Source organism: Cavia porcellus, unplaced genomic scaffold (genome assembly GCF_034190915.1).
Source record: "Cavia porcellus strain 051 isolate PalLab524CR breed Dunkin Hartley unplaced genomic scaffold, mCavPor4.1 scaffold_25, whole genome shotgun sequence".
Classification (NCBI taxonomy): domain Eukaryota; kingdom Metazoa; phylum Chordata; class Mammalia; order Rodentia; family Caviidae; genus Cavia; species Cavia porcellus.
This window is the reverse complement of record NW_026947508.1, coordinates 51,555,164-51,582,550: the sequence shown is the minus strand read 5'-3', so window position 1 is coordinate 51,582,550 and position 27,387 is coordinate 51,555,164. Positions and strand designations below refer to the sequence as shown.

The 27,387-nt window shown below is 43.5% G+C and overlaps 1 protein-coding gene across 2 annotated transcripts in view; it reads right to left on the bottom strand.

Moving 5' to 3' along the window:
- The window catches only part of C8a (complement C8 alpha chain), a 64,455-nt gene that overhangs the window by 21,490 nt on the left and 15,578 nt on the right, over window positions 1–27,387 (bottom strand). For both annotated transcript variants that reach the window (XM_013146242.2, XM_013146243.2), the window contains exons 2-7: window positions 18,166–18,259; window positions 12,297–12,441; window positions 11,243–11,390; window positions 8,706–8,895; window positions 6,356–6,565; window positions 4,153–4,393 (exon numbers count right to left, since the gene is read on the bottom strand). In XM_013146242.2, the coding sequence (XP_013001696.1) occupies window positions 4,153–4,393; window positions 6,356–6,565; window positions 8,706–8,895; window positions 11,243–11,390; window positions 12,297–12,441; window positions 18,166–18,259 (1,028 nt within the window). The remainder of the gene's footprint in view (window positions 1–4,152; window positions 4,394–6,355; window positions 6,566–8,705; window positions 8,896–11,242; window positions 11,391–12,296; window positions 12,442–18,165; window positions 18,260–27,387) is intronic.

Genomic DNA, 27,387 nt, shown 5'->3' with positions numbered 1-27,387 from the left:
AGCAAATAGTGACTTGCTGAGAACTAAGATAGGTAACACAACGAAGAGGGACTTAAGCACGTGGGCAGGAAGGGCTTCTCTGAAAATGTGGCACTAAAGCTGAAGTCTAGATGATAAGACTACTACAGTGTGGACCTCAGAGCCAGGAGCAGCCTGGATAGAGAGACAGGAACAGCCAACACAAGACCCCTGGCTAAGATTACTATGCCCCCGTGCAGTAGGAGCTATGAGGATGACCTCAGCGAAAGGAAATATTAAAAGGAAAGAAAAAAGGAAAGCTTGTCATTTTTCTGCAGTATCCAGATGAGAGATATTGGTGGTTTGGACTAAGGAGACAGCAACAGAGATGCGGGGAAGGTACGTGTGTATATTTCAGGAGTAAAATGGGCAGATCTCACCAATAGCAAGCAAGAAAAAAAGAATTTGTGGCTGTTTATTATTTCATCTCCTCCACTGGACCATGATCATCACAAAGACGGGGACCATATTGATTTTGTTACCTGACACAGGATGAAAACTCAATGATCGTAGTTACACAAAGTTATGAACAAACAACAGATAGGATAAAGGGAAGGGGAAGGGCAGGGCAGGAGTCCCAGAAGCAGGAATACCTATAGAGCAGTGATGGCAATCCTTTTAGAATTTCAATGATAGCAAGCAGTCATATGTGCCACAGGTTCAGCATCACTTCCATGTAGGGTTCTAAAAGGTGAGCTGAAGTTGGGCAGGTAAGCAAGACAGGGAAGGAAGGAACAGCCTTGCAAAAGGAAGAAATCACAAAATACACAAGGGTGCTGTTGTGTCTAGATGTCCCTCCAAAACCTCATGCAGTCATGGGATCAGGCTTCTGGAGTTCGTGATTGATTCATGAGCCAATTCTGGGATTATGGGTGAGTGTTCCACCAGCCCTGGGCTGGTTAGTCTGCATACAATATAAAAGAGGGAAAGAAACTTGCTTTTTCTCTTCTCCTTTTTGTTCTTGTTGCTTTTGCTTTCTTCTGCTGCCTCGAAGTGTTACCCCTGTGCCATGTCACCCTGCCTTGGAGCCAGCTGATTATAGATTGAAACTTCCACAAACTGTGAGCTGAATAACTCTTTCCTTCCTTAATTTTGGGTGATGGGTGGTTTGTCTTAGCAATGGGAGAAAAATAGCTAAGACAAATGTCATTCAAATACTTGATGTGCCCAGATAAATTGTCAGCTCTGTAGCTGGGTTGGGCTCTAGAGAGGCCGGAATGGAAAATGCACTATTTTCTTTGTCCCACCTTGACACAAAGACAAATGATGAAAACTCCAATGAAGGAAAAAAGAAGAAAAAAATCCAGATCTAGAAATTCAAGTCCAAAGCTATATTGGCTCCTGTAGAAGGTAGAAAGCCATCAGTGCAGCTCTTGAGGAAGTTTTCAGATCTCAGTAAGTCTGATATTGCCTCCCCAACATCCAAAGCTCCCACTGACTTTTTGATGCATGGCTCCATGCTGTCTTCGGGGAAGAAGTATTTGATCTGGAGGCCACATTATCAGAAAAGACCATCATGCATCCTCTGGAATAGTCCCAGAGAGGATCTGAGGCATGCAAGGACAAAAGATTCTCCCAGTGCAGACCATTATGTTCACTTATCTCATTCTACAGCAAGCTCGGTCATTTGAGTTCATAAATGTACTTCACAGATGTCTCTTGGAAGCCAGAACTTACTAGAATATAAATTAAAGTCTCATTGATCAAAGACACCAAAGGAGAAAAAAACAATGACAATGAGAATAGACTCAGAAAAAATGGAGACAGAGACAGAGAGATGGATACTAAGAAAGAAGAGTGATGAAAAATGTGAAAAAGAACACTAGCTAGACATCAGAGAGAAAGGGTGTGTGTGATGCTGTTTGTCAAAGGAAAGAAGGTAGATGTTTTTGTTCTTTTAGGTTAATATGTAAATGACATTCTGATTTATTAGCGGTCTCCAGCAGATGAGATGATGATTAGCACATTTCCATATTTATAGGAAAGTAACACTAACTTTCTGGATTTATAGAAAATCAGCTCTTCACAAATAGCAAATTGTGCTATTATCGACATATGGTTTTTATAAACAGAGCTGAGGTAATTATCCCTGGGACAATTTGTCGGTGGGCTTCTTTTGCATATTAACCACATTGGAAGCCCATTTCTGCCTCACAGATTGTAAAGAGGAAGGGTTTGCACATACCCCAGGCAATTAATTAGTAACCCAATACTGCAGCCCAAACGAAAGGCTACCCTAAAACCACCAAGGGAAAAACATAGGACCGGAGATCTGGGGCCAGATTCCAGCAGTGCTGGGCAAAGTAATTCACCTGTCTGATGAGCATGAGCCCCTAATACCGAATGCCAAGAGTTAGCAAGAAAATTAAGTGAGAATTGATGTAATTGCACCTGAAACCCAGTAAGTGCTCAACAAATGTTAATTCTTTATCCTTTCTTGCATTTTTAATGATTCTAAAAAGACCCATTTGAAGACTTTTTCCTGTCCTTTTTAAACAACGCTCCACAGTGAGCAATAGCAGTATTTTGTATATGACGTAGTACATGTACACATGTCCGTATTAACTGAAAACGTTTCTGAACTAACAACTTACATTTAATTCCCAAAGTTGGCTGTTTCCTATACTATTCTGTAGAGTTGCTCTTCTTCAAAATTTTGGCCCTGACTCATACATTGATTTTGAGACCTGTTGTAGGATCACAACTTGCAATTTTGAAAATACTGCAGCTCTGAGTGAATAGGAACCACATCACATCCTGGCACAAATGTACCTGATGCTCTGTAGAGCACTGTGAATTATTTATTTAAACAGAAGAAAGAGTAGATGGGCAGATGGACAAATTAATGAACGGCCCTGGCCTGGAATATAGATTCACGCTCCTTGTTTTGTTCTGTGCGTTCACTATGTATTAAGCTTTGTCTTGAGTGCTAAAGTAGTAGAAAAGTGCCAGCAATGATATTTGCTTTCCCATAGACAATAAGAAAATGTCAGCATTTAGAAAGTCATTGTTTAAAGACCAAACAACACCGAACACATATGGATGTGTTGAGGAAAAAGAGGGCCCAGCCTGGGCTGGTGAGCTCATGGAAGAATCTTGGAAGAGGGAATTTGAACTTAGCTTTACAGTAGGACTGGCTTTGCAAAGTTCCACTCACTCATTGACTAGGGTGCTGGCTCTAAAACTCTAGCAAGCATCAGGACTGCTGGAAACGCAGCTTTCTGAGTTCATTCCAACAGTATTTTATTCAATTATCTTTGAGGCAGGGCCTGAGAATTCACTTTCTAACAAGTGGTCAATTGGGACTTATACTTGGAGAACCACTGTTCAAGTGGCTTAAGAGACATGGTGGAGGTGGTTGATGTCATTCTGGGCCATTCAGTGTACCAGGCAAGGAACTGATGCTACCAGGCCTGTGATGTAAAAGAGTTGTCTGGTGACAGTCATTAAGAATAGCCTGAAAGGGGCATTTAGGTATGAAATATGGGTTCAAGCCTATCACTGAAGGAGGACAGAGAGAAAAGAGGGAGGACAGAGAAAGGAGGAGTAGATGGGAAAGAACTGAAAGGCCCTGGAGATTACAGGGGCAGAGGAGAAGGAGGAATCTAAGATGCTTCTAGGTTTCAGTTTCCCTAACTGACTACATAGAAATCTCATTAACAAAGAATCTAAATATCCAATACAGAAAAAGGGTGTGAGATGCTGTTTGTCAAAGGGAAAGAGGTATAATCAGGTGGTAGAGTGCTTGCCTGGCGTGCATGAAGCCCTAGATTAATCCCCAGAGCTGAAGAAAAAAAGAAAATAAAGGCTTACATTTAAAATACATTTTCACATTTTAAATAACAAAATCTCCCAAATTCTTTATTTTTTAAAAGGTAACTGTGAGGTAGTAGGAACACATACTACGGAGGCAGTTAGACAATTCTGATTTCAAATCCTGTACGAGATGCTTACTAGAAGTCATCCCAAAAGATATCACTTCTGTGGAAATAATGACACTTATTCTACCTTACAGAGTCATCACGGAAAGTAAGTGGGATGGCCCAAGGCCCAGAGTGAGGGCTTGGACAACTATAAAGCATGCCCTGACTTACGTGTCGGTCCCAGTGTGCATGTAGCTTCTGCTCTACTTACCGAGAGATTCCATTTTTGCTTTGTCAAGCACCAGGATGTACTCGTAGGTCCCACCCATGGATCCAGACGTAATGTAGTGGGTGCCGTAGTCATCAATGAACTTGGAGTACATGCCATAATCATACTGCTCTGGGAGTTCCATCAGTGATTGCAGCATCCCTTCATCCAGCATGATCTTGTGCCTCCTCATTTTAAAGCTGGCAGTCTGTACTTTTGTGAAAATTCTCATGAAGCTATATTTCTGCCAAAGATAAGGAAAAAGAACAGAGACAACACACATTTTACCATGTGAGACAATGGAAAATGTTTAGTAGGTAAGGAGAACACCAAACATTAAAGCACAAAGTGTTACTGGATTTTATAAGCACACACTGGGCACATCCAGTGAAGGCCCGAATTCTTCTCTGATGCTTCCATCTCTGTTCCATTGTCCCTGCATGGGCCACGCTTTCTTCTTCTCCTCTTCACTATATGACAAAAGAGCTGTTTGTCCCTATGTGACCTCTTCCCTGTGCTGCCTACCTCTCTTCTGTTCCCAGTCCTTCCTCACCTCCACAGTTCTCCCACGTGTCAAAGCACTGGCCTCTGCGTAAATTCCCTGTATCCATTACCAACATGCTTAGAGTGCTTTTGGTGGCATGATGAAATGTCACATAATTTAATGTGTGGAACAGATATCTACTATAGTTTCATGGTCTCTGCTGGTTGACGAGGGCATAATCTTCACGGGGTTAGGATCCTGCCCTCGCAGAACTTGAATTCTAGGGTTGACCTTGCTCTGAAGAGTAATAAAAGCAGGAATCTCACCTAATAAGAGAGACCAGAGGGACATTGGGTGGCTTCAGAGAAATAAACTCCCTCTATAGAAATTTCTACTACAAATCTTGGTTTAAAAATGATAGCAAAAGATGGAAAGGACCACCCACTTTTAGAAAGAAGTTCATATAAACATGAACTACAGAGCAGCTACATCCAGGCTACAGACCAACAGCTCATTTGTGTAAAGCTTCAGTATTCGTAATTGCTAAGTAGCTACTTCTGTAACTTTATTTTCATCATCCAAGATAATTTTTGAATTTGAGCAAAAGCCAACATCCTGGTATTGGCAATGTTGGGGTGTTTTGGTGCATTTCTCATCAATTCTATACCATTTGTCTAACTCCGGGCTAACTGTCCTTTTTCATCAAACCTTGCTTTCCTGGCTCCTGCTATGCATTTGCACTTTGAAGCACTTTCTAAGCCTTTGTGCCCGAGGATTCCCATTCCTAATGCAGTGCCATAGTTTTGATGTTGAAAGATCCCAGAGGTTTATGTGATAGAGGTTTGGTCCCCAGGGAGGCTTGACTTAGGAGTGTGAGAATTTGGCAAGTGGAGAAGTTCCTTCCATTACAGCGACGGGAAGCTCCTTAATCACCAGGGCCAGCACTGAAATGGGACCATGAGACCCTGATCCTTTCTCCTTCACTCTTCACATCCTGGCTCACCGTGTAAGCAGTTCACCCCACCACTTCCTCCCTGCCATTGCCATCTACCACCCTGAGGAGGGCCACCCCGCCAGTGACACCCAAGCTCAGACTGGAAGCTTCAGAGCTGTGAGCTAAGTAAGTACTTCTTCTCTAGGTTAATCATCTCAGACATTTTATTACAGTGACAGAAAGCTGATTGCTACACTCTGTTTTCAGTGTCCATCTCCCTTTGTTTGGGTATCTTGCACTTGTCTTTAGAGCTCAGTTTAGATAGATGTCTTTTCCAAGGAAGCGTTTTGCAATCCTCTGAATAATAGGTACTTAGTGCTGAATGTTTGATGACTAAATGAAAGATTTATTGAGCATTCCAGCCCCCTTGTCTACTTGGAGAAACAGGAAGACTTTCATTAGAAACCTTCCAAGTCAAACTGAGAGGGTCTGATTGTTTCTCTTTACCACATCACACTCTATGCCTATTCCTATAAGCTCCAGGTAACCATGGAAAAGGATGGGGTGAAGTGATAAGAGCCTTATCATTCAATTTTATTTCCTTTGTGACGATCCTATGTGCCGAAGTGTAATAAGAAAAACAAACATGATTACCACTGATCAGACATTTCCAATTACACAAGCAAATTAAGGTTCAATCACTACTGTACTTTTTAATGCAATTAAGGTAATACGTGCTCAGTGTAGATTATGGAGCTGTGTGAGACATGGGCATTGTGTTTTAATACCTTCTCATTATACTTGCTTAACTTATTCAAAAATGAAGAGTCTTCTGACCAGGATACTCCCACGTTTACACTGGAAAGACCCTTCAAAAACTTTTCTAGGCCTATGCCAACAGTTATTCCATTTGACTGGAATCTGTCATTTTTTATTTTAGAAAGAAGGTCATTTACATCCTCATACAACTCTGAAGACATTCCAGTATCTGCCATGGCCTAAAAAGAAACAAATCAACATTAGCTCTATGCACACATAGCTATTTTTCATCTCATATTTAGCATTTAAGACTTTACTTCATGAAGTTTCAGATTATAATAAGAAATCCTTTAAAAAGGCTAATCTAGATATTAGATTGATATTCACCAAAATGCATAAAACACAGCAATGTCAGTAGGTATTTAGTAGTATGCTTAAAATATATATCTATTCTAGTTTTTTAAAAAAAAACACTATGTTGTTCTAAGTGTGGCTCTTTCTAGCTGGCTCGTCCTTCCTAGGGAAGGTGCTCGCCTCCAAACAGTGAGGTACAGTGCCCCTTGAGCAGGCTGGTCTGGGAGGAAAGAGGCAAGGAGACCTGGCCAATGATGAGCACCAGGGTTTTCCATGATAACAGCCAGCTATGGCAGGCACCCTTTGGGTTCACCGCCTCTGTTCTAAGCAGCCATGTGCTTCAGAACGACCTGCAGTGTTGAACTACTCCAGGCCAGCGCACAACAGGGTTGTATTTCCCCACTGACTTCAGCTCTGAGATGTGGTTTCAAGCCCTGGAGCCCTGGAAACAAATCTCCAGAGCTGGTGATTAGTTGGTCCTGCAGCCCCAGAGCCTGTGCTGAACAAGTCCCTCATGTCTGTGGTGCTTCCTTTTCCCATGGGGATGTACAGGTCCCATGAGCAAGACACGACCGCTTCAAACCCCTAGGACTTGGGGATCCTTTGGGCTCACAGAATGGCCTTTATTTTATTTTGTGAGAAAAAAACAAAATTTCATAACAAAATAAATATGAAAATAACAAGTTACTATACTGTGTATCACTATCTTCAAAGTACCTTCAGTACAAAACATGGGCCAAGAAGATTGTCTCTTACAAAGAAGAAACAAATAGTTAATAGCAAAACTTTCTTTTCAATGAACTAGGAGAAGCTAGTAATATAAATGAAACAAATTAGTATATGCATTAAAATATTTTTGAAACAATGGAGTAGGTAACTTGGGGAATTATTTGAACTTCTCCCTGCATCCTGTTTATCTACACTTTTTTGTCTATAAATACACATTTTGAGTTCCTAGTCCATCTTGCTTACACAGGGACATAGGTCTTCCTTGAGGTTAGGAAAATGACATTGCATCTTCTGGTTTGTCCTGATCTGGGGTATAGGAAGGTGTGGAGCTGGGAAAGCAAACTGCTTCAGCACAGGGCCCACAGGTCTGCCATCATCCTCCATCAGTTATTTTCTTTCACTAAATGTGGGGATGGACAGGACATGGCTAGGTAACTGTTCAAGATTCCTTTGTCCTGACATCTGTTGCTAGAGGCATAATGGCTTAGTTTAGACCGATTGGGGTTTGAATCTTATCTATGATGTGCAGCACAGCACAGCTTTAGGCTGGTACTTTATTCCTTTGCCTCTCTTTGTTCTGTAATAAAGTGGAGCAATGGTCGTATCTATCCCGATGAGTTGTTATCAGGATTAAATGGGGGAGTGTGGAAGCAAGAGGTCTGTGCACTTGGTGGCCGTGGCTGTATGGACAACTCAGCCATAGGAAGAAAGCCAGGGTTGGGCGGCCTCAGCAGGCCCTGAAACTGGTCTGTGTGACATCAGGGGACCACGAGAGTGCAGGATCTGAGAGATGAGTGCCTGAGGGGCTACTGGCAACTTGTGAGCACTTTTAAACAGAAGAACCCTGTTTTCAAACAAAATTATATACTGAAAGCAAGACATAAGAATGACCAGCGTGAGCTGGGCACTGATCTCTGAGCCCAGCCCCTCACTTTGCAGAAGATGGAAGGGAAGAAGGAGGAGCAGGAGGCAGCCACTTGCAGCCCTGCACAGGTAGAGTCTAGCAGAGCTGCAGCCTGGAGCTGGGGCTTCTGCCCAGGAGCCGGGGACGGGGCCCACAGCCAATGTGTGATTCAGGATGAAGCGCAGGTGAGTGGCTGTGTTTTGTTTCCCCTCCTCCTGACCTCACCTTCCTTCCTGTCCCCTTGACACTGAGCTGGCCCTGGGGACAGGTGGAAAGGGGTCGCTGGCAAGCTCTGCGGAAAGGAAGAGCTTCTGTAGCAGATGTCTCCACTGACAAGCTTCTCCCTCCAGACGCTACCCCCTGGGAGCCTGAGAGTGTCTCTGTTCTCTTACTTCAAAGTGGTACTTCAGGAAGTTGTAAGGCTTCCGAAAGTACTTCTCGTCTTCTCCATAGTACAGCCGCTCACAGGCGGGGTCATACCGAAGCTCCCTCCACTCACCGTTGTACACTGGCTCACACTGGCCCCCATAATACCTGGCATCATACACGCTCTGGGCTTCTCTCTGGGTCAGAATGTTGTACCTACGTAAAAGAGACAGAGGCTAGGAAAGAGCTTTGGAAAGGCAAAGGCTGTAGATCATGTCCTCTGGAGGTCACTGTTGCAGGTAGTGGGAGCAGTGGTTTCTGCCACCTCTGGCTGTGCACAACCAATCGTCTTATCTTTGGCTGCAGATTAGCCTGTATAAAAAAACGATCAGTAACACTACCATCTCCACAGAGTTAAGTGCTGCAGAGGATCATAACTGAGCTTAGCATAGATTAAGTACTGAATAAAGGTTACTACTGTTACTATTTATGCTTTTTCAGAAAAGGGCTCTGCTACTGGGGATAAAGTTTATGCTGAATCTAATGCACAATACTCAGAAGGACGGTGGCTTTGCAGGGCCTGAGTGCGCAGGTCCAGGAGGTGCCCATACGATTCCATGCTCTGCCACTTGCTATGACCAATTGTGACTTTGTCAATAGAACAGAAATGTGAGAGTTGGCTAAAAGATGGGCCTCTGCCCATGTGCATGGTGTCCTCGGAAGATGAAGCTGGGGTGCAGACATGCACAGAGTGAAGAGCACATGAGGACCAGGGAAGCGCTGGTCATCTGCAAGCCCAGCAGGAAAGCTGCACTGCTGACCTCTCCATCTTCACTCTCTTGCCTGCAAAGCTGTGAAAAACTGCATTTCTGTTATTTAAGCCACACAGCTGAGAGTATCCTGCTATAGCAATCCGAAAGAGAGCATAACATCTCCTCTGTTTATATGTGCATGTCCCCATTCTGCCCTCTCTGGTAGAAGGGCTGTGATCTCTGAGCAATTAAACCCTGACAGAGAGCGCCGCCCAGCAGAGTTCACACCAGTCCCTGAAAGGGCTTTGCTAGGCCCCAGTGACAATAGCTCACCTCCATCTCCTTATCTATAAAGAGCCACCTGGCCACACTGATGTGTTCAGTGCCCAGTGCCGCTGAAGCTTAGTGAGAAACTGTGTAGATAACCCTGGACACAGGCTGAGGGGATGGACAGGAGGGTTGGAAGCAAGCCCTGCTCTCTCAGAGGTGACCTAACAATACCAAAATGCCACTCTGAACTAGGTCTGGGCTGGGACCTGCAGAAAGACAGATGGCAAGGAGCTCTCCACCCAGGCAGCATCTCCAGCCCTGGTGGATGCATGCTGGGCAGCAGGGTCAGCAGGTCAGGGAGCAGACAGAGGAGCGAAGCTGGACCCAGCAGGGTCACAGCACGTGGGCACTGTTGGCCAGGACTGCCGAGAAGGGCTAACCTTACAGGACCTGAGGATGTGGGACACCTTCACAACCTATCACCGACTGCCAGCTTGAACTACAGAAGCGGACTGTCTCATGGTTCCAGTGGTTGCAAGCTGAAAGTTAAGGAACCTTCATAGGTGCTTTCTGGTGACCCACTTCCTGGAATACAGGCAGCTGCATTTCTCTGGGTCCTCACATAGCTTCTTTTCCATGAATATGTGGAAAAAGAAAAATGTATTTCCTTCTCCTTGTTTTCTTCCTCCTCCTCTTCCTTCGCCTTTTCTTCTTCTCCTTCTATGTCTTCTTCCTCCCCACCATCTCCTCTTCCTTGTTTAAACACTGGTCCTGTTGTATCGGGACCATACCCTTATGACCTCTTTAACCTTAATTACCTCCCTAAAATTTCCGTCTCTGAGTAGTCACTGGGAGTCAGGGCATCAACATAAGACCGAGGGGAGATGGGGGTGCATAACTCAGTTCCTCTTGCTGGGCAGGGAGCTAGCCAGGTTAGAGGTATGGGGAAGCACATTTCAAGGGAAGGAACTACATTAATACATGCAGTTCAGGCTCAGAAGGGAAGAATGATGCATTCTAGGAACTGAGCCTGGAAGTAAGGTTGGTGAGAGGAGAAATGAGACTGCAGGCTGGTTTAATCTCCACAGCTAGCACAGCGGTAGTGTGGGAGGCAAAGCAAACAATGTCAAGGCAGAGGTTCCGGGTCCTTTCTGTCTCAACGCGAAGCCCACTTCCCTGGCACCATATTGCAAATACCAACCATGCAAAGCAGACTATGGACTGGGACACCAGAGAGGATGCTTGTGTGCAGGATGTGATGCCTTTTGGAAGCTTAGAGAAGGCTTCATGGAAGATGTGGGTTCACAAAGGAATCAGCTGAAGGGAAAGGGACAGTGGAGTGGGAGGGGAGACGGGAGCCAGGTCCCTTGCACAGAGACAGAGGGTAAGGACCATGCAAGCCACCCTTGGCGACAGTGAAAGCTTCTGACAGGTGCACCCAGAAAAACCCCACGAACAGTCCCTCTGTGTCCCCAGAACTAATGCTTGTGTCAGAAGGGAAGTCGTTCCTTGCCCCTGAGTAGCTGTAAGCAGGCTCTCACCCCAAGGCCACCTTCTCTGATCCAGGAATCGGCTCGTACTGGCTGCAGTCATCTTCGGCAGCCCTGATGTCTTCACAATTGTCCTCATCAGAGCCATCCAGACAGTCACTATGTCCATTACACACAAGGTACCGTTTCAGGCAGCGACCTGAGCGAGAGAAGCTGTGGATGCTCCCCGCTCCCCTCCCTATTATAGTCTCCCGGCCTCTTCAACCCAAGATGTGCCCCCACAGACTCTCCTCTGTCCCCATGGCCTCCGCCCTCCTTGGAGTCTCGCTACCTCCCACCTGTGGGCCCCGCTCTGGCCTGCCTTCCCCTGCTCAATCTGCCTCCACACTGTGGTCCCAAGAATCTCTGCAGCACCGGGCTGGCAATCTCATCTCCTCACTGTGTGTCTTCTAGGGGTTCCACATCTTTCTTCTTCCAAATACCACAGCCCAGCCTCCAGGTGCCTGCCTGCCCCTGTCTCTTGTCTCCTCCAAAGCTCTGATGCTGAAAATATCCTGGAATGAATTGAGAGTCACTGAATCTACATGTATGGCATGTTCTTTCCCTTAGAAAATTCTATTTTATTTCCTGGGCCTCTACTCACAGGCAAGCTCACATGGAAGCCTGCCCTGGGCACCTCCCATTGCAGCCCATGGGACTGTAGCTACATGCCCATTACAGTGGCTATCTTATGCCACTGTAATCATCATCTCCCAAACAGACTAGGAGGACCTCAGGGAAGGGGCATTATGTTTTCAGCTTTGTGTCAGAAGCATGCTGTACATGGTTTGGCACATAATATGTGCCCATTAAGTACTTGCTCAATGAGTGGATTAATTGTACATTTTCTAAACGATCACACAAGCATTCCTACAGACTTGAATCAAAATGACTTGGGCTGCTGGCTTGGCTTAAAATGTATATTCCTAGGCTCTATCCCAAACCTTCTGAAAGGAAACTTCTATGGGAAGAAGTTACAGTGTGCATTTTAACAGGATCTCTGGGAAAGTGCTTTGCATGCTAAGTTAGACAGGCACAGCTGGTGTCCCCCTGGAATGCTACTCACCTGTCTCTTTACACTGGAAATCTTGTCCACACTGTGGCTGCCTTAGACAAGGCGTAGGACTATTGCAGCTGGCTTGGTCCCAGATATCACCACTGCAGATGGCTCCCCCAAACTTGTCAGGCTGCAAGAGGCTCCGGTATCGGTACTAAATTAGATTGTGAACCAGACATATTCTTGTCAATCAACCAAGGTTTGTGCAGGCGGGTCTCAGCTCAACATAAGGAGTACTATCGGTGATTGAGAGCTGCCTACAAAGCTGTCTTCTGTGGGGTGGGTGTGCACAAGCAGTGGTGTGCTGCCAGAGGTGGCATTGTCACCAGCTGGCATACTGAATAAGAACTTCCAGCAGCCAGTGACAGACTGGAACAAAGACCCTACAGTAGCAAGATCGCTGAGAAGGACCTCTGTTCTAATCTTCAACTAGTCAATTAACATTCTTCTTTCAAGACTCCTGGTCTATGTCTCCTGGACAGGTTCCCTGACCTGGCCATGTACCCTGCAGGACTGTGTGCCTCTCTCTCCCCAGTACTTGTCATACGTGAAGGAGCACCCACTATTTGCCTATCACTCCCACCAATCTATGAACAACTTGCACAGGGGGTTACAGGCAGTGAAGGAAAGACTGTGTCCTACTTGGCTCACACACTTGACACTTGAGCAACTTGTGGTCAGAGACATTTCTCCCATCATGTCATGGCATCTTTCCATGGGCTGTGTCTCCTGCAGTTCAGGTGGGAATGACTTGACCTCCACAGTGGCAGGGATGTGGTTAACTGGGCTGGGCCCACCAGGTAGACACGTGTGGCGAGTTGTAATAATGGCTTTAATCCTCTGGGTATTTCAATTTTTGGAAGATTTCAGGGAATATGAGCATTAAGTGGTCACTTTGCCTATTCTGCATAAAGAGTCCACCCAAGAATAGAGATACCACAAGAACTCTAAAGTCACCATCCATATCCCTGGTTCTAGGATTGACTGCAATTAATACATATTGATTGATGGAAAGAAGAGAAGAATTAAAATGCATACTGCCTCTGGGACTTTAGGGTTTCATAACAATGCTTTTTACATAGTTTTTTATATCAGGCCCAGTGTAAAATGAGGAAGTTGAAACTTTGGATTATTCAGAGGAATCTGAGGTCCCATCTTTACCTTCCAGGTAACTGGAATCTAGTCAAGGAGATAGGATGCAATGATACCAAATAGGCTGTGAGATCATTCACACAGAGTTCCCAGTAGGAAAAGATGTGGCCCTGAGGGGTTGCTTGTTGCCCCAGATGTTGGCTCAGCCCCACAAATGCTTCCTGCAAGAATGTTAGTGCGTAACTAAGAAAGACATGAGCTGAGCAGCAGGGAATTGCGCACTTTAATCTATTTTTCACTTCATGCGTGAAGTATTCAATTTTGTCATTTTGTGGCTCAGTTTTCATGCCTATAGCATAAGGAGTTTTGTTCCAGATGACCTCACTGACCATAGCTAATGTTTCTTTCACTTGTGTCCTAAGTTGACAGAGGTTGGGCATGGGAATTAGTAGACTTCAGTTCAGATTCTAGATTTGCTCACCAACTGACAATGAATAAGTCACTTACCTTTCCTGAGCTTTGCTTCCTCCTGTGAAGACACTGTTTGAGAACTAAGAGGCAGAAACATGGGAGGGAGCACTTGGCCCTGTGCCTGGTAGATCACTGGTGTCTAAGCAGTATTGTTATTCCAGATGTTTCCAGTGAAAAAGATGGGGAGAGGAGCAGTGTCCTTCCCCTCTTGGCCTGTATTAGACCATTTTCTGTTGCCCAAACAAGATCATAGGAATGGTAAATTATAAAGAAAGGAGGATTGATTCCATTTATGGTTATGACAGTTCAAGGTTCAGGGGCTTTATCAGGACGGAAGTGGTCTTCTTGCCGGCAGAAACCCAAGGTGGTGGTGAAATGCAAGATATTTACATGATGATAGACAGAAAGTGTGTGTGTGTTCATGAGTGTGAATGTGTGTGTCTCTCTGTCTGTCTTGTCTGCCTATCTTTTATTTTCATAAAGCCACTAGATTCAATGTGAATGTGTGTGTATGTGTCTGTCTATCTTTTCTTTTTGTAGAGCCACTAGATTCAATGATGGGGCTTCACATGAATGACCTAACTAAATCCTAATCACCTCCCAAGACTCTCCTTCAAATCATCATATTTTAGTTAAGTCTCTCCCATCTTAATACCTCATCCTGGAGATTAAACTTCAGCATGTGAAGATTTGGGGGACCCTCAGACCACATTCTTACCATAACAGTCCTGTTGCTGTCTACTTAGCTGCTCCTTGGAAGAGGCAGAGGACTCTAGGAGAGTTAAGAATGAAACCTCTTTTCCTCTCTTTCGGCTAGGTCAGAAGTGCTGATCTGGTCAGAAGTACAAGGAGATTTTAACTAATGACCAATAATAAATTAATGATCAATTTAATTAATGACTAATTTGGGCATACCAAATATCTTTGTTAATTGTGATATGTCAACTTGGCTTAAGAACTGCCAAGCTTAGTAAATCTCTGGGTGTGTCTGTGAATGATTGATAGGTAGGTCACAAAGTGAGGAGTGAAGACCAAAGTGAGTGTGAGTGGCACCAACCAATAGACTTGTACCTTGAATGGAATAAAAAGGGAAAGAAGGAAGTCTTCCTTTTCATCTTCTTCAGAGCCCCAGTCTTTGCTGCTGCCTTTGGACATCTGTACCCAGTTCCTTCAGTCTGCTAGCAGAGGCTTTCCAGCCTTCCATGTAGACCTTTGACTTCCGAACATGGACACGTGTTGAACTCCGCTATGAGCTCCAGGCCCACGATCTCCCACTGGATCCTCCAGCTGCCCAGCACGCAGGCAGCCGGTTTGCATATTTCCACTCTGGATTCCACAGGCAGCCATTGCAAGCCTGCCTTAGTAAATCTGTGTAACCCCAACTGATACATCAGAATACTTCCATTTTTTCCCCACAATCTTGTCACTCAGTGTACAAATACAGGAGTGATGAACTTTCACATGTTGAGTATTCTCCTTTTCACTTTTAAAGTCTATCCACTTTTTCACTGATGTACTTACCCGTGATGATAACCATGAAGCCACCATCAGCACTTATGGTAGCCACACACTTTATCTTCTTCATCTCATTGCCCTGTCACACGTTCATGAGGCTCCTGCTGTTGTGAGCCCACTTTAAGCCGTGTTAGAGCTCCAGTTTTGCCCCTGGCTGTACAGACATTACTGCATGAGTCAGTTGGTGTCTCAAGCTCTCACTTTTCTCGTCTGTAAAGTGAGGTGTATGTGAGTGTCGCCAGGATAAGTGATCACACAGGTAACAGCACTCACATGGTAGTCGTCAACATTGCCACCCTCATGCCCGCTCAGGGCAGTTCTAAAAGGAAGTGGATTCATTGGCTGCTGATGTCTATCATTCCTCTCCCACACAGGCATTTTGCTTGTTTTATGAGATAGGATCTCACTAGGTAGCCTAGACTGGTATTGAATTTGTGATTCTCCTGCCTTAGCTTCTGAGCACTGAGCTAATAAATGCAGTTGAAAGGAGTGGTTAACCTGCCAGGGATTTAGAATTGGACTGACCAACGTTGAAATCTGCCACTGTAATATATGACCTACACAAGGTGCATGAAAGCATCTTTCCTTTTCAGTGGGCAGAATGTGTCTTCGTTACACAATCTGGTTATTTAAAGCATTAGCGCCATGCCCAGTCCATAGAATATATTTGATAACTGGGGACTCCTGTGCTTGGAGTTGATGCTGTAGGCCTTCAGATTCACTTCAATTGGGTCCTCACTTTCTAGGTCGCTATCGAAGGGTGAAGATGTGGGGCTCCAGGCAGGTTAGTGCTGATACTCCTGTCTGGATCCACCATGCTTTCACCTGTAATCAGCGTCATTAAGACATAATTTTCTTTTCTAGCTCGTGGGTGATGTTTTCTTCCAGAGCTGTGCATCTTTGGGTGATTTTTAGAGGAAGAAACATATTAATAAAAAGAAACTAAGGTGGTCCTTTTAGTTAAATAATTAACAGAATTTAATTATCTTTAGATTGCTCTAAAGACACACATGTCTTTTTGAGTCACTCAAGAGATAATTCAATTCTGATTTAAGCTGTGAGCAATTTGCTTGTGGTATCTGCTATCTGAACTGAAACACATGAGAAAAAACTGAGTTTAGAATGTGTAATAGGTTGAATAATGTTCACACAAAGATATCAAGTCCTAATCTATTGTATATGGAAATATGTCCTTGTTTGGAAAAAGGCTTTGCAGACAGAATGAAAGTTTCTGAGATGCGATTATCTTGCATTATCTGAGTGACCCTAATGCCAGCCCATGTCATCACAAAGGAAGGCAGAGAGAAACTTGGAGGAGTCAAGCAGAGGAGAAGACATGCAGAATAAGGGGAAGCGAGGTGACCAGGAGCAGAGACAGGAGCGAGCAGGCACAGGGTACGGAAGCAGAAAGAGATCCCGAAGAGACTCCCCGCTCCCTCTAAAAGGGAGTTGACACCTCAGTTTCAGACTTCTGGTCTCCAGACTGTGAGAGGATACATTTCCATTATTTTAAGCCTGAAGTTCTTGACATTTTACTTCACTTGACTCAGCAAGTAGATGCAGGTTTCAGGGTGAGATGAGAGTTTGGGGTCTGGAAACCTTAAATAAGGGCAGTCCAAGGGCTTCTGCTGTTTTTCAGACGTGAAGGGAACTGAATAGAGAATTTCAAATTTTGAAGTTGAATAAACTAGGTCCAAATTGTGTTTCCACTATTTCCTATACCTGTATTTTTAACAGCTCATAGAAGACATTCACAGAGCAACTGTGGGCCCAACTGAGTGCTGGGTCTGGAGGAAGCTTGGCGCTCCACAGAGAACAGGGCTTGACCCAAGGTGGTGGAGGTGGGCTCAAGAGAGCACTGACACGGAACAGCTCTGTGCTCATCAAACCCATGCTGCCTCAGATGCTGTGGAAAGCCCTGTGCATACCTCAGTCACTTAATGCTCATGATAGCTCTGCACCACAGATACTGCTACTACTCCCATCTACAGATGAGGAAACTGAGGCACAGATAGCATAAAATATGCCCAAAGTCCTGCAGCTGGTAAGAGGAAAAGCCAAGCTAAACTGCAGACATTGGCTGAAGAATTCGACCAGCAGACAACCTTAGGGCAATGGTGGCCATAGTAAGGAGGGAGGGGGACGCAGCCTGCCTGGGTCACCACTGAGAGCCAGTGAGAGTTAGGTTGTTCCCCAGCACCACAGTGATCCAGTGCTGTTGAACAACATTAGAAATTTAATCCTGCTCTTCACCAGAAGAGAGGGCTCCCGAGGTGCCCCTCCACGGGGTTAGGGCCCACTTTGGGCCATTCAAAACCACTCAGAGGGGTAAGATAGGACTTGCTCTGTCCCTTGGGTGGGTGTGCTGGGTACCCTGCTGTGGCATGCCCTCAGCTATCTCACCTCCATGGAGACAGCTTCTTATTTTGTTACTCAGCTGCCTGCAAACCACTTAGCATCTTGTTACTTAGCCATCATCGATTCCTCCAGGTGACCTTCGCTAGAGGGCAACAAGTTGACCAGGACCCAGGAAGTCCACTGGGGATAGATGTGCCTATACCAGCGGCCACTTTTCTGCCTGTGCCTGTAACACACACATCGTTCATGGCGTCACCCAATGAAAAACCAAAAGAGACGGAAACAAATGTCACCAGCCAGGTACCTGAGATCTCCAAATGCCTAGTTCAAATACTTTCTCTCTAGGTCTCTGTGTTTACAGCTCCAGATACTTATCTCCATTTGAATTCCTAGTCCACAGATCAAGGAAGAAATTCTCCCCAGCTGGTCACAAATGCTTTACCTTTCTGTCCTGGCATGGAAAGCAATCTGTCCACTCTGACCAGTTGCTCAGCTGGCAGGAAACTGCTGCAGGGGTCACCGCTCGACTTACTCTCCTAAATACAAGAAAGAGTCCTACATCAATTCCAAAGTGAAGAATTTAAGTAGAGGAGAAAGTTGTGCACGTTTTCCTGTCACTGAGGGGAAAAGAGGAATGGACATTTAGGGTGCTCTCATCGTATGCTGATGTAATGTGGAAGGGTTTATGTAAAGTATCCCTTTCATACTGTGTCCATTCCCAATAGAACAAATGATTATCACTTTCAGAAGTTGTGTCCTGAGGAGAGCTAACATTCTGAAAAGCCACAGTACAAAACTACAGTGGTCAGAAACATGGGGTCCAGGGTCAGAAGACTGAGTTTCCATCCACCTTGCTGACTTTGGAATCCTCTCTGAGCTAAAGTTTTCTCATCTATAAAACTATATTAAAAATAATATGACCCATGCCAGGTGTGGTGGAGCAAGCCTTCACTCCCAGCATTCAGGAGGCTGAGGCAGAAGGACGGCCTCGAGTCCAAAGCCAGCCCAGACTACATAGTGAGTTCGAGACTAGCTTAAAGTACATATTGAGATCCTGTCTCAACTCACTCCCCCACTAAAAAAAAAAGGAAAAAAAAAGAAAAAGAAAGAATCCCCAAAAGAGTAATTCAAAAGATGCTAAAATGTCTATGATGTGTTTACTAAAAGGTGACTTTAAGTATGAAGTATGACCAAAAATTAAGATGAATGTTTAAATTTTTGAAAAGTCTTTAAGTGTATTTTAATAAAAGACTTTGTCATTAATATCCCCCAAAATACTCTCCCTGTCTTTAAACACACATCTCATCCCTCTGGCTGCTTTCTGAAGCGGCTCTGGAAATCCTTTCTCTGACTGCCTTGATACCCTGAATCAATTTAAAATGTTTAACACAATTTTTATCAAAAACATTACAAGGTTTCCTTATCCACCCTATTCATCAGATTTGGCGCTGTGACTTCTGGCTCTTCCCCAAAGTCAAAATGAGCATTAAAAAATAAGCATTTTTGATTAGCTCAGAACTTGGAGACTCTTACAACATCATCACTAAAGATCCTCTGAAAAGAACTTTCAGAACTGCTTCAAAAAGTAGCAAGAAGGATGGGGTAAGTGTGTTTGACATGAAGGGGAGTATTTTGAGGGGAATTAATGACAATGTGCCTTTTACTATAATAAATTTTTAAAGCTTACGCATTCACCTTATTTTTTGATCAGACCTCACATTACATGCTGCAGTATTGCCTGGACTAGGTCATTCAGTCACTATAACAAACTGGGCGGTAAATACAATTAGCAGGAACACAGAACAAGATCACCCACTGCTGGCCCCCGGTGGAAGGAGGTCCCCTTCCAGTTGAACGGCCGCAGGCTCCCTCAGGAAACCAGGCACCCTGGCTGGGATCAAGAGCACAATTTTCTCTCTAGGAGAAATGCTTTAAATTTCACGCTACGTAGGCAATGCACTGCTACTTATGATCAGTCACAATGCTGAGGATAAAACCCTAAGCAAAAAGGCATGAAAAAGCAGGGAAACTATATTGCCTTGAACACTGGTTCTCCAACTTTTGTCTCAGCACCTCTCACGGGCTTACACACCAACCAAAATCCCAGCAAACTGTTAAGTGGACCACATCTACTGACATTCACTGAACTCAAAATAAAAACTGGTATTTTTAAAAAAATTAAACTATTTAAAATTATAATTAGTCCATTATAGATCATCATAAGTAAGACTTTATTTAAAAATACATTTTCCAGAAAAATAATTAGTGGACAGAGTACCATTACTTGATATTTTTGCAAATCTCTTTAGTGTCTGGTTTAGTAAAGAGTGCGTAGAGTCTCAGTCCTGCTTCTTCACTGAGTCTGTTGTTACCGTTATTTTAAAGGAAGTTGCTGAAAGAATCCAGCTTCATGGAGTGAGACGAGGAGGACTGTCTCTACCATCGATATTTTCTCTGGTATTACATCACAACGTGACCAGTGGGAATTTCTCATATGATAAGCAAAACGTGGAACCTGAATGTGTGTCAGTCATACTTTATGCTCAGGTTCAACAAAATCCAGTGATCTGGGTACCCTTCAAATGAATCTTGTGCCTGTCCATGATTTTTTAAAATCATACATTAAAAATTTAGAAAATAACAGCTTACTGGGAATGCATGTATTATAAGGATTTACATATTCTACCATACAACAGGAAAAAAATCAAATTGGTTAATATCACCAGTGATCTCGCCAAGTGCATGGTGGTGAATAACTTTCATTGTTTCATGAAAGCTCAAATTTTATTGTTGATAACAAATAATGTTAACTTATTTTTCTGGAAGTGATAGGCTTCTATATGGTTTGTGACAATGTATGCCAAATATCTAAACGTGAAAAACCATAATTTGTCTGGCAGTTATTTTTGCCAACTAAAAAGGGTATTCTAGTAAAAAAAAAAAAAAGTGGTCTTATGTACTCAGTGTTGATGTGGCCCTGAAATTCATGTTGGAACTTAAACCCAGGTGTGATGGGACTCAGAGGTAGGATATCTGGGAGGTGATTAGATCAGGAGAGTGGGGCTTTGTGAATGGGATTAATGCCCTTGCTAAACAGATTCCAAAGAGCTTCCTCACCTCTCCTCCCCTGGGAGGGCCCAGGGAAAATACAGCAAGAGGCCCTCACCAGACACTGCACCTGCTTGTGCCTTGGGCTCGGGTAACCAGCCTCCTGAATTGTGAAAAAAAAGGGTCGAAAGAATCATATAATTTGTTTCTACCCACAAATTCTAAGCCCTGTGAATGCAAATATTGTCTATATGTTTGCTGCTAAAAACTCACCAAGTATCATTGGCAGGTTCATGGAAAGTGCTTGGGAAGTATTTACAAAAGAAAAATAAAAGAAGGGTTAGAAGAAAGGGAAATAATAAAATTGGTTTTTGGGAAACAGCAGTGACTTGTTGCGAGGTTTGTTTAATCCCAATTCCTAGTTAGAATCTCACTAAACAGACTTGGCATCCGGAGATTCAAATGACTCAAGGTTTGGCCTAGACGTCACTTTGCTGACAGACTGTGCTAATAATAAAAACATGGTGCATGGGAGTATGGAGAAAGAGAGGGATTCCAGAGGTAGGGTGCAAGTTGAAAGTCCAGGAACAAAGAAAAGCCCAGGATTAATTCTGCATCTCACTGCAGAATTGTCAAGACAATGCCATTGTAAGTCCACAAAGACTGCATTATGATGTCAAAATGGAAGGAAACAGTATTAATGAATGTAAGCAAAAGCTACACAGAGTGGTGCTGTATCATTGTAGCTTTAAAAACTTTGTGACATGATATCCAGATAGAGGTACACGCAGTCTCACTATCACTGAGACCAAACCACAGAGGCGCATCAGGGTCATTCTTAAATTATTACAGAGCTCAGCCTTCAGCTGCCATCAAGGCAGCCAACATTTCTTGTGTAATTTCTAAGGGTTTTTAAGGAACTTGATTTTTCATGATTACAAAAATAATGCAATCTCATTAAAGAAAACAATGATTATGAAAGAAAAATTAGCTTGACATCCTACCACAGTTTTGTGCTGATTTGGTTCTAGACGTCCCTGCAAAGCTCATGGGCTCGTAGATGGGGCTGTTTGAAGTTGGCTGGACCTAGAGAGTATGCCTATGGATTAAGGGTGTGTGGTAACTGATTTGTCCACTGACTGTATTGGCAGAGTTCTGGGTGCAGCTGAACAGGTTTACTGAAAACACAGCCCTACTCAGGGTACAGATTAGCAGTTTTGTAGCCTGTATAAAGGGAGAGAGAGAAGGCAGGCTCACTGCTGCCTTCCTTCCAGCCCTGCTGTGGACTGTTTCTCTTCTGCCAGCTGACTAAGGAAGCAGTCAGCTATGGATTGAACCCTCTAAAAACTGCAATTTTTGCTAAAATAAGCCTTTCTCCCTTTTACTTTGCGTGTCAGATATTTTGTCTCAGCAGTGAGAATGTAACAGACAATTATATTTTCTTCAATCTTTCTTTTCCCATTATTGTTGAGATCACATTTAGAATAACATTTTACAAACTGATTTTTCCACTTAACAGTAGAGGAACCAGTGTGTGGTTCATTCCCCAAAGCATCACAGGCTGGAGGCTTGATCTCCAGTATGGTGGTGTCAGGTGTGGAAGTTAATTCCATTATGATGGCACGGTCTTCCGGAAGGGATCAATGCTATGTCATTAACAGGAAATGGGACAAAAGTGGGGTGACTCTTTACAAAGTGATGCTTCTCAAAATAATGAAGAGTTTGAGGTGCAGAGGAAGCTTGCGATGAATTTTATATCTTGTAATCGCATCAAGCATGCACCACCACCTTGAAGAGATTAGATTCTCTAAACCGCTCCATGTGGTAGAAGTGATAGAAGTATGCTAGCGCCTATAAACATGGATTATTATAAAACAGCAAGCCTGACCCCTTCCTGCCCTCTGGCCCCCAGTTTTGTCATGCTTCCTCTGCCACATCTGCTCTCACCCTGATGTTCTCTGCCATGCTGCGATGTAGCTAGAAGCCCTCACCAGAACCAAGCAGATGACAGCACTATGATCCACGACCTCGAGTGAAACGAACTTCTAGCTCTGCAAAGTGCCCAGCCCTACATATTTTCCTACAGCAACACAAAATGGACTAATACACTTAAAGATCCATTAATAATTCTGTGGCCTAGAAAATATTGGCAAATACTTTAAAGCATCTTTCTGCTAATGAAAGTATACTCAATTATTAGATATCTAATACCTAGCACTGGGGTTCAGAGCATTTGAGTCTAGTCTTTTAGTTTGCTTCTCACTTGCTAGACTATCAGACAGTTTGTCTATATGCTAGTATTCTATCCTAAAAACAGCACAAGTTGAGACAGTGTTGCTGCACACTTTTGAAATTGTACTCTAAGGTTTATTTATATGCACACAGGACGAGGAGAAAGAGAAGAAAAGTTCCATGGTCAAGCTCATAGAAGTTCTGCATCTTACTTTACTTCATCTAGCATTCTCCCCATGTTTTTGAACGCAGATCATTTTTTCATGCAACATCTGTAAGACTGTATAACACAGCAGAAAGAGGTTGGAGTCTACCAACTATGCTTTTAAACCCAGTTTTTGCCATTCACTTAACTTCTGACTTCTTACTGCTGAAGAAGGGGATAATACCTTGGAGGACTACTGTGAGTACTGATTGAGGTCCTGTGTCTAAGTCCTAAGCAGAAGCCTAGGACATAGGACATGCCAGTTTTTCTTCTGATTTTCTGTACCCCATACTTGCTCATCAAATCCCTCCATTGTCATCAATAATATGTGCTCTGTAGGGCTGTACACTAGTGAAACACTTCTCATATACTTTTTAACATAAACTCATATATTGAGCAAAGGGCTTAAAATCTAGAGTTGGATATATTATAAGCTTCAAGTCCACCCTTGACCCCAGAATATGGCTGCTTCAGCAGTTTAGAAAACAAAATAATTAATATAATTACCCATCGTAAACCAGAAGGTCATAAAGCCTATCTTAGATTATTGCCAGGGGTCTTCCTAGTAAGTTGGCTGTGATTGTACCCAAGCTAATTTTCACTAATTATATAATCTCAAGCAAGTCCTGTTCAGTTACATTGTAATTATAACATGAGATGCAGATACTTTAAATTTGACTTTGAAAGTGCCAGTCTTCTGCAATCTCCATGTTGCTAAATCCCATGAAGAGTTTTGTTTCATCCTCTCTTGGCCACTATTTTCTTCATGAAAACCTTCAGACCTTGGATCTGTTCAGCGCCATATTTCCTCGCTCTCTTCTACCTGCTTGGGCAGTTCTTTCTGGCTTCTTTGAAAACTGGAATTCCTAAAGGAGCACCATTGCCTTTCTTTCCTTATCATCTGCTTTCCTCACCCGTCAGAAAGTGAGCTTCGTCCCGCGGCCTTATAGACCACCTGTGCTGAGGCTGCCTACGTTTTGATCTCTGTCCCAGACACTCCTCTGTAACCCTACCTTGTTTGTCTAACTGCCCCATTTTCCACTGCTGCTTCTCAGGCATGGAAAGCTTCACAGCTCTGAGTCTAAACCCTTAATTTTCCTTCAACCAAACACTCTACTCTCCCAACATCAGGCACACACACGTCTCAAGCCAGGTACTTGCAGTGATTTTTCATTTCTTCCTTTCCTCACTCTCATCCTTCAGAGATTCCTGTTAATTTTACCATCAGAATGTATCTCAAACTTCTCCCCTTCTGACTATCTCTACTCCTACAAGCTAGTGTAAGTCACCGTTGTCGTTCACCCAGATCACCTATGGCTTCCCCTGGGATCTGACTTTCTACATCGCTTCCCTCTAACCCATTCTCTGCTTAGCAAATAGGATGACTTTTATTTTCACAAAATGAGACATCAAGCAATCCAGAGATTTTTGGTATTTTTTTTATTATCACAGAGACTAAATCCAAATTTCTCACGTCAATGCCTTGTGTGCTCTCTGTACTCTTGCCCAACTATAGTCCCAAGCAGGCCCTGCTCACTTTTCTGGTACCTTTGTACATGGACACTGCCTCACCCCCAGTCCACATGCACAGTTGCCCACTTCCTTTCCTTCACAGAGTTCTCCCTGCCCTCCTTGCAAATATGTTCTCCACACAGAAGCCCGTAACTAGTCTTGCTCTGGATAGCTCTATTTTCTATTAAAGAACCCCGTTTGAGTTCTTATCATAGTTGTTAATGAAACTTGTTGTTTACATGTTTGCTGATGAATGCCATCACTACCTTGTAAATTCCACCAGGGTAGGGATATATTCTACTGAATCCGATAGCTAGCATCCAGCATACCTAGAATATTTGTTTACTAAATGTCAGAAAGAGAGGTGCCTTCTGTGAGCCAGGCAGACAAAGAATTGCATGCGCCAACCTCTCCTACAGTATTTGATTATGCTTTTTCCCCCACACCAACATGCTAATCAGCCCTCATTCACCTGCCAAAACATCCCACTTTAATTTGATTCCTCCAGGGGGATTTCCTGGACCTGCTTGCCTTGTGCCAATGTAGTACCAGATACATAGGACTTCTCATACTTTACCCCTACACTGAACTTCTGCAGGGCAGAGATAAGTGTTCACCACTATACACCAGGGTTGAGTACAGTCCTTGTATATAGTGAGAATCAGTAACAAAACTTGTGTTATGAGTATATTATCTCATTAAAATTTCACAACAACTCTATAGAGTAGAGATTGTTATACTCATTTTATAAGTGATTTAAACACATTCATAAAAATACCTTGCTTAAAGTTACATGGGTAGTAAGTGACAAAGTCAGGATTTGAACAAGACCATTTGACTCCAAAGCCCATGTATACTTTTAGTATTTTTAAAAAGGATATTAAATTTTTAAATAAAAGCTTGCCAAGAAAGCTTACCTAAGGATGCTTGCCAAGACCAGGTGGACATGTCTATATCTGGACAAGCCTGATAACATAACATTTCTCCTTAACATAATCCATGCTTGCTTAACTGATAGCCTTGCAATGTAACTTGAGACATATAAACTCTCCCAGTAACCCATGATGTTCCCAGCCCTCCAATGCTAATACAGTAACTCTCCCTTGCTCTCCCCATTACAGCTCTGAAACTCCACTGAGTAGGCCTCTAACTGTTTGGGAGAGATCCCTGTCAAGCCCATCAGTATAATAAATTGCCTCCTAAACTCCTTCAGTGCCATTTCTTCCATGTTCAGTCCATCTTCTGTAACATTTCTTGGTTCCCTGACTTAGAACATCATGCTGACCACTTAGGTCACTAGTTGAGGCCTAGCAACTGAAGTGGGGACCTCTCTTGGCTTCTAGAATGGAAGATGCACCCTCCAAACCTTCTTGGAGTCCCCTTGGAAGTTTCTGACCAGAGGCCTCTACCTGGCATTCACAGCCTTTGTTGGACCCACAAAAACAGGAAAGGACACGGTAGAGTTTGGTATTGAATAAGGTAAGACTCCAGGGAGCAGCCCAGTCTGTCAATCAGTCAGTCAGTCCTACTCACAACCAAGCAGAATGATAACTTGATCACCTCTCACTCATTAAGGTTGCCCTCAAGGGAAGGGGGTTCGATTGTTTAACCTCTGAGTTCCTGCTGAATGATTATGTGAGCGTTTATAATGGATGGCTAAAGCAGCATGCTGCTCCATCTGTGCTCCACAGCAAAGATCCCTTTGGGATCTCAGAGCAATGGAACTAGTTTGGGCCCTAAACTATGGTTCTGTGGACATGTATAAAAAGGATAAAGCAGAGAACCTACTGACCCTTCTCCATAGTCTAGATGGTCCCAGCACTGCAGAAAGGCAAGTGGCTAAGCAGGCAGGCACGTAAGTGGTCTCTGAGGGGCACCTTTATCTATTGTGCCACCGTTCAAGGGTACACCATATCCACTGTAGAAAGATAGAATGAGTATGAGCCAGAATCAAACCGGTCCTTGATTGTTTGCTGAAAAATTTCAGAAGAGAATTGCCTGATGACTATGGAGTAAAAACGAAACCTCAGAAGCTTCAAGCCTTCTATGAGATTGACTGGCCAGAACTGTGCCTGGATTGGCTGCCCAAAGGAAGTCTCAAGGTCAAAACTATCCAACAAATCTGGAATGGTGTAACAGGTCCCAAGACTGGTCAGTCTAAGCAATTCCATTATATGATTCTTGGCTTAGCCTGTGTCAAAGCCTGCTGCCTTGGCTTCGCATCTGTCCCCTGGACATGTGCTTGTTCACCACCCAATGCAGTGTTCACAAGCAAAAACAAAATTTTGCCAGATGCTTCTCTTTGTGAACCAACTTTTTCTTAAACAAAAACATTCATGAACTGAGGTACCTCTGTACCCTGATTCCCATTAAAAGCAACAAAATAAAAGGGACTGACTGAAACTTCTTCAGAACCTACTGCCTAGATAAACCTTTAAAGCCAAGCAAAAACTTTCAGAAGTTTTGGTAGGTTAGATTGTTGGCTGCAAAGATTGGGCTCCTAATTCACATTTCTTCAATTCCTCTAAGTATTTCTGCCTTCATCAGTGACAACTTTACGTTGGAATTAGTCTGAAACTCTTTGGATGTTCCACCTCAAAACTAAACATGCATCTTAACCAAAGAGAAGCTTATATTTGAAGAGTTGCTTTATTTGTTTTGTTTTGT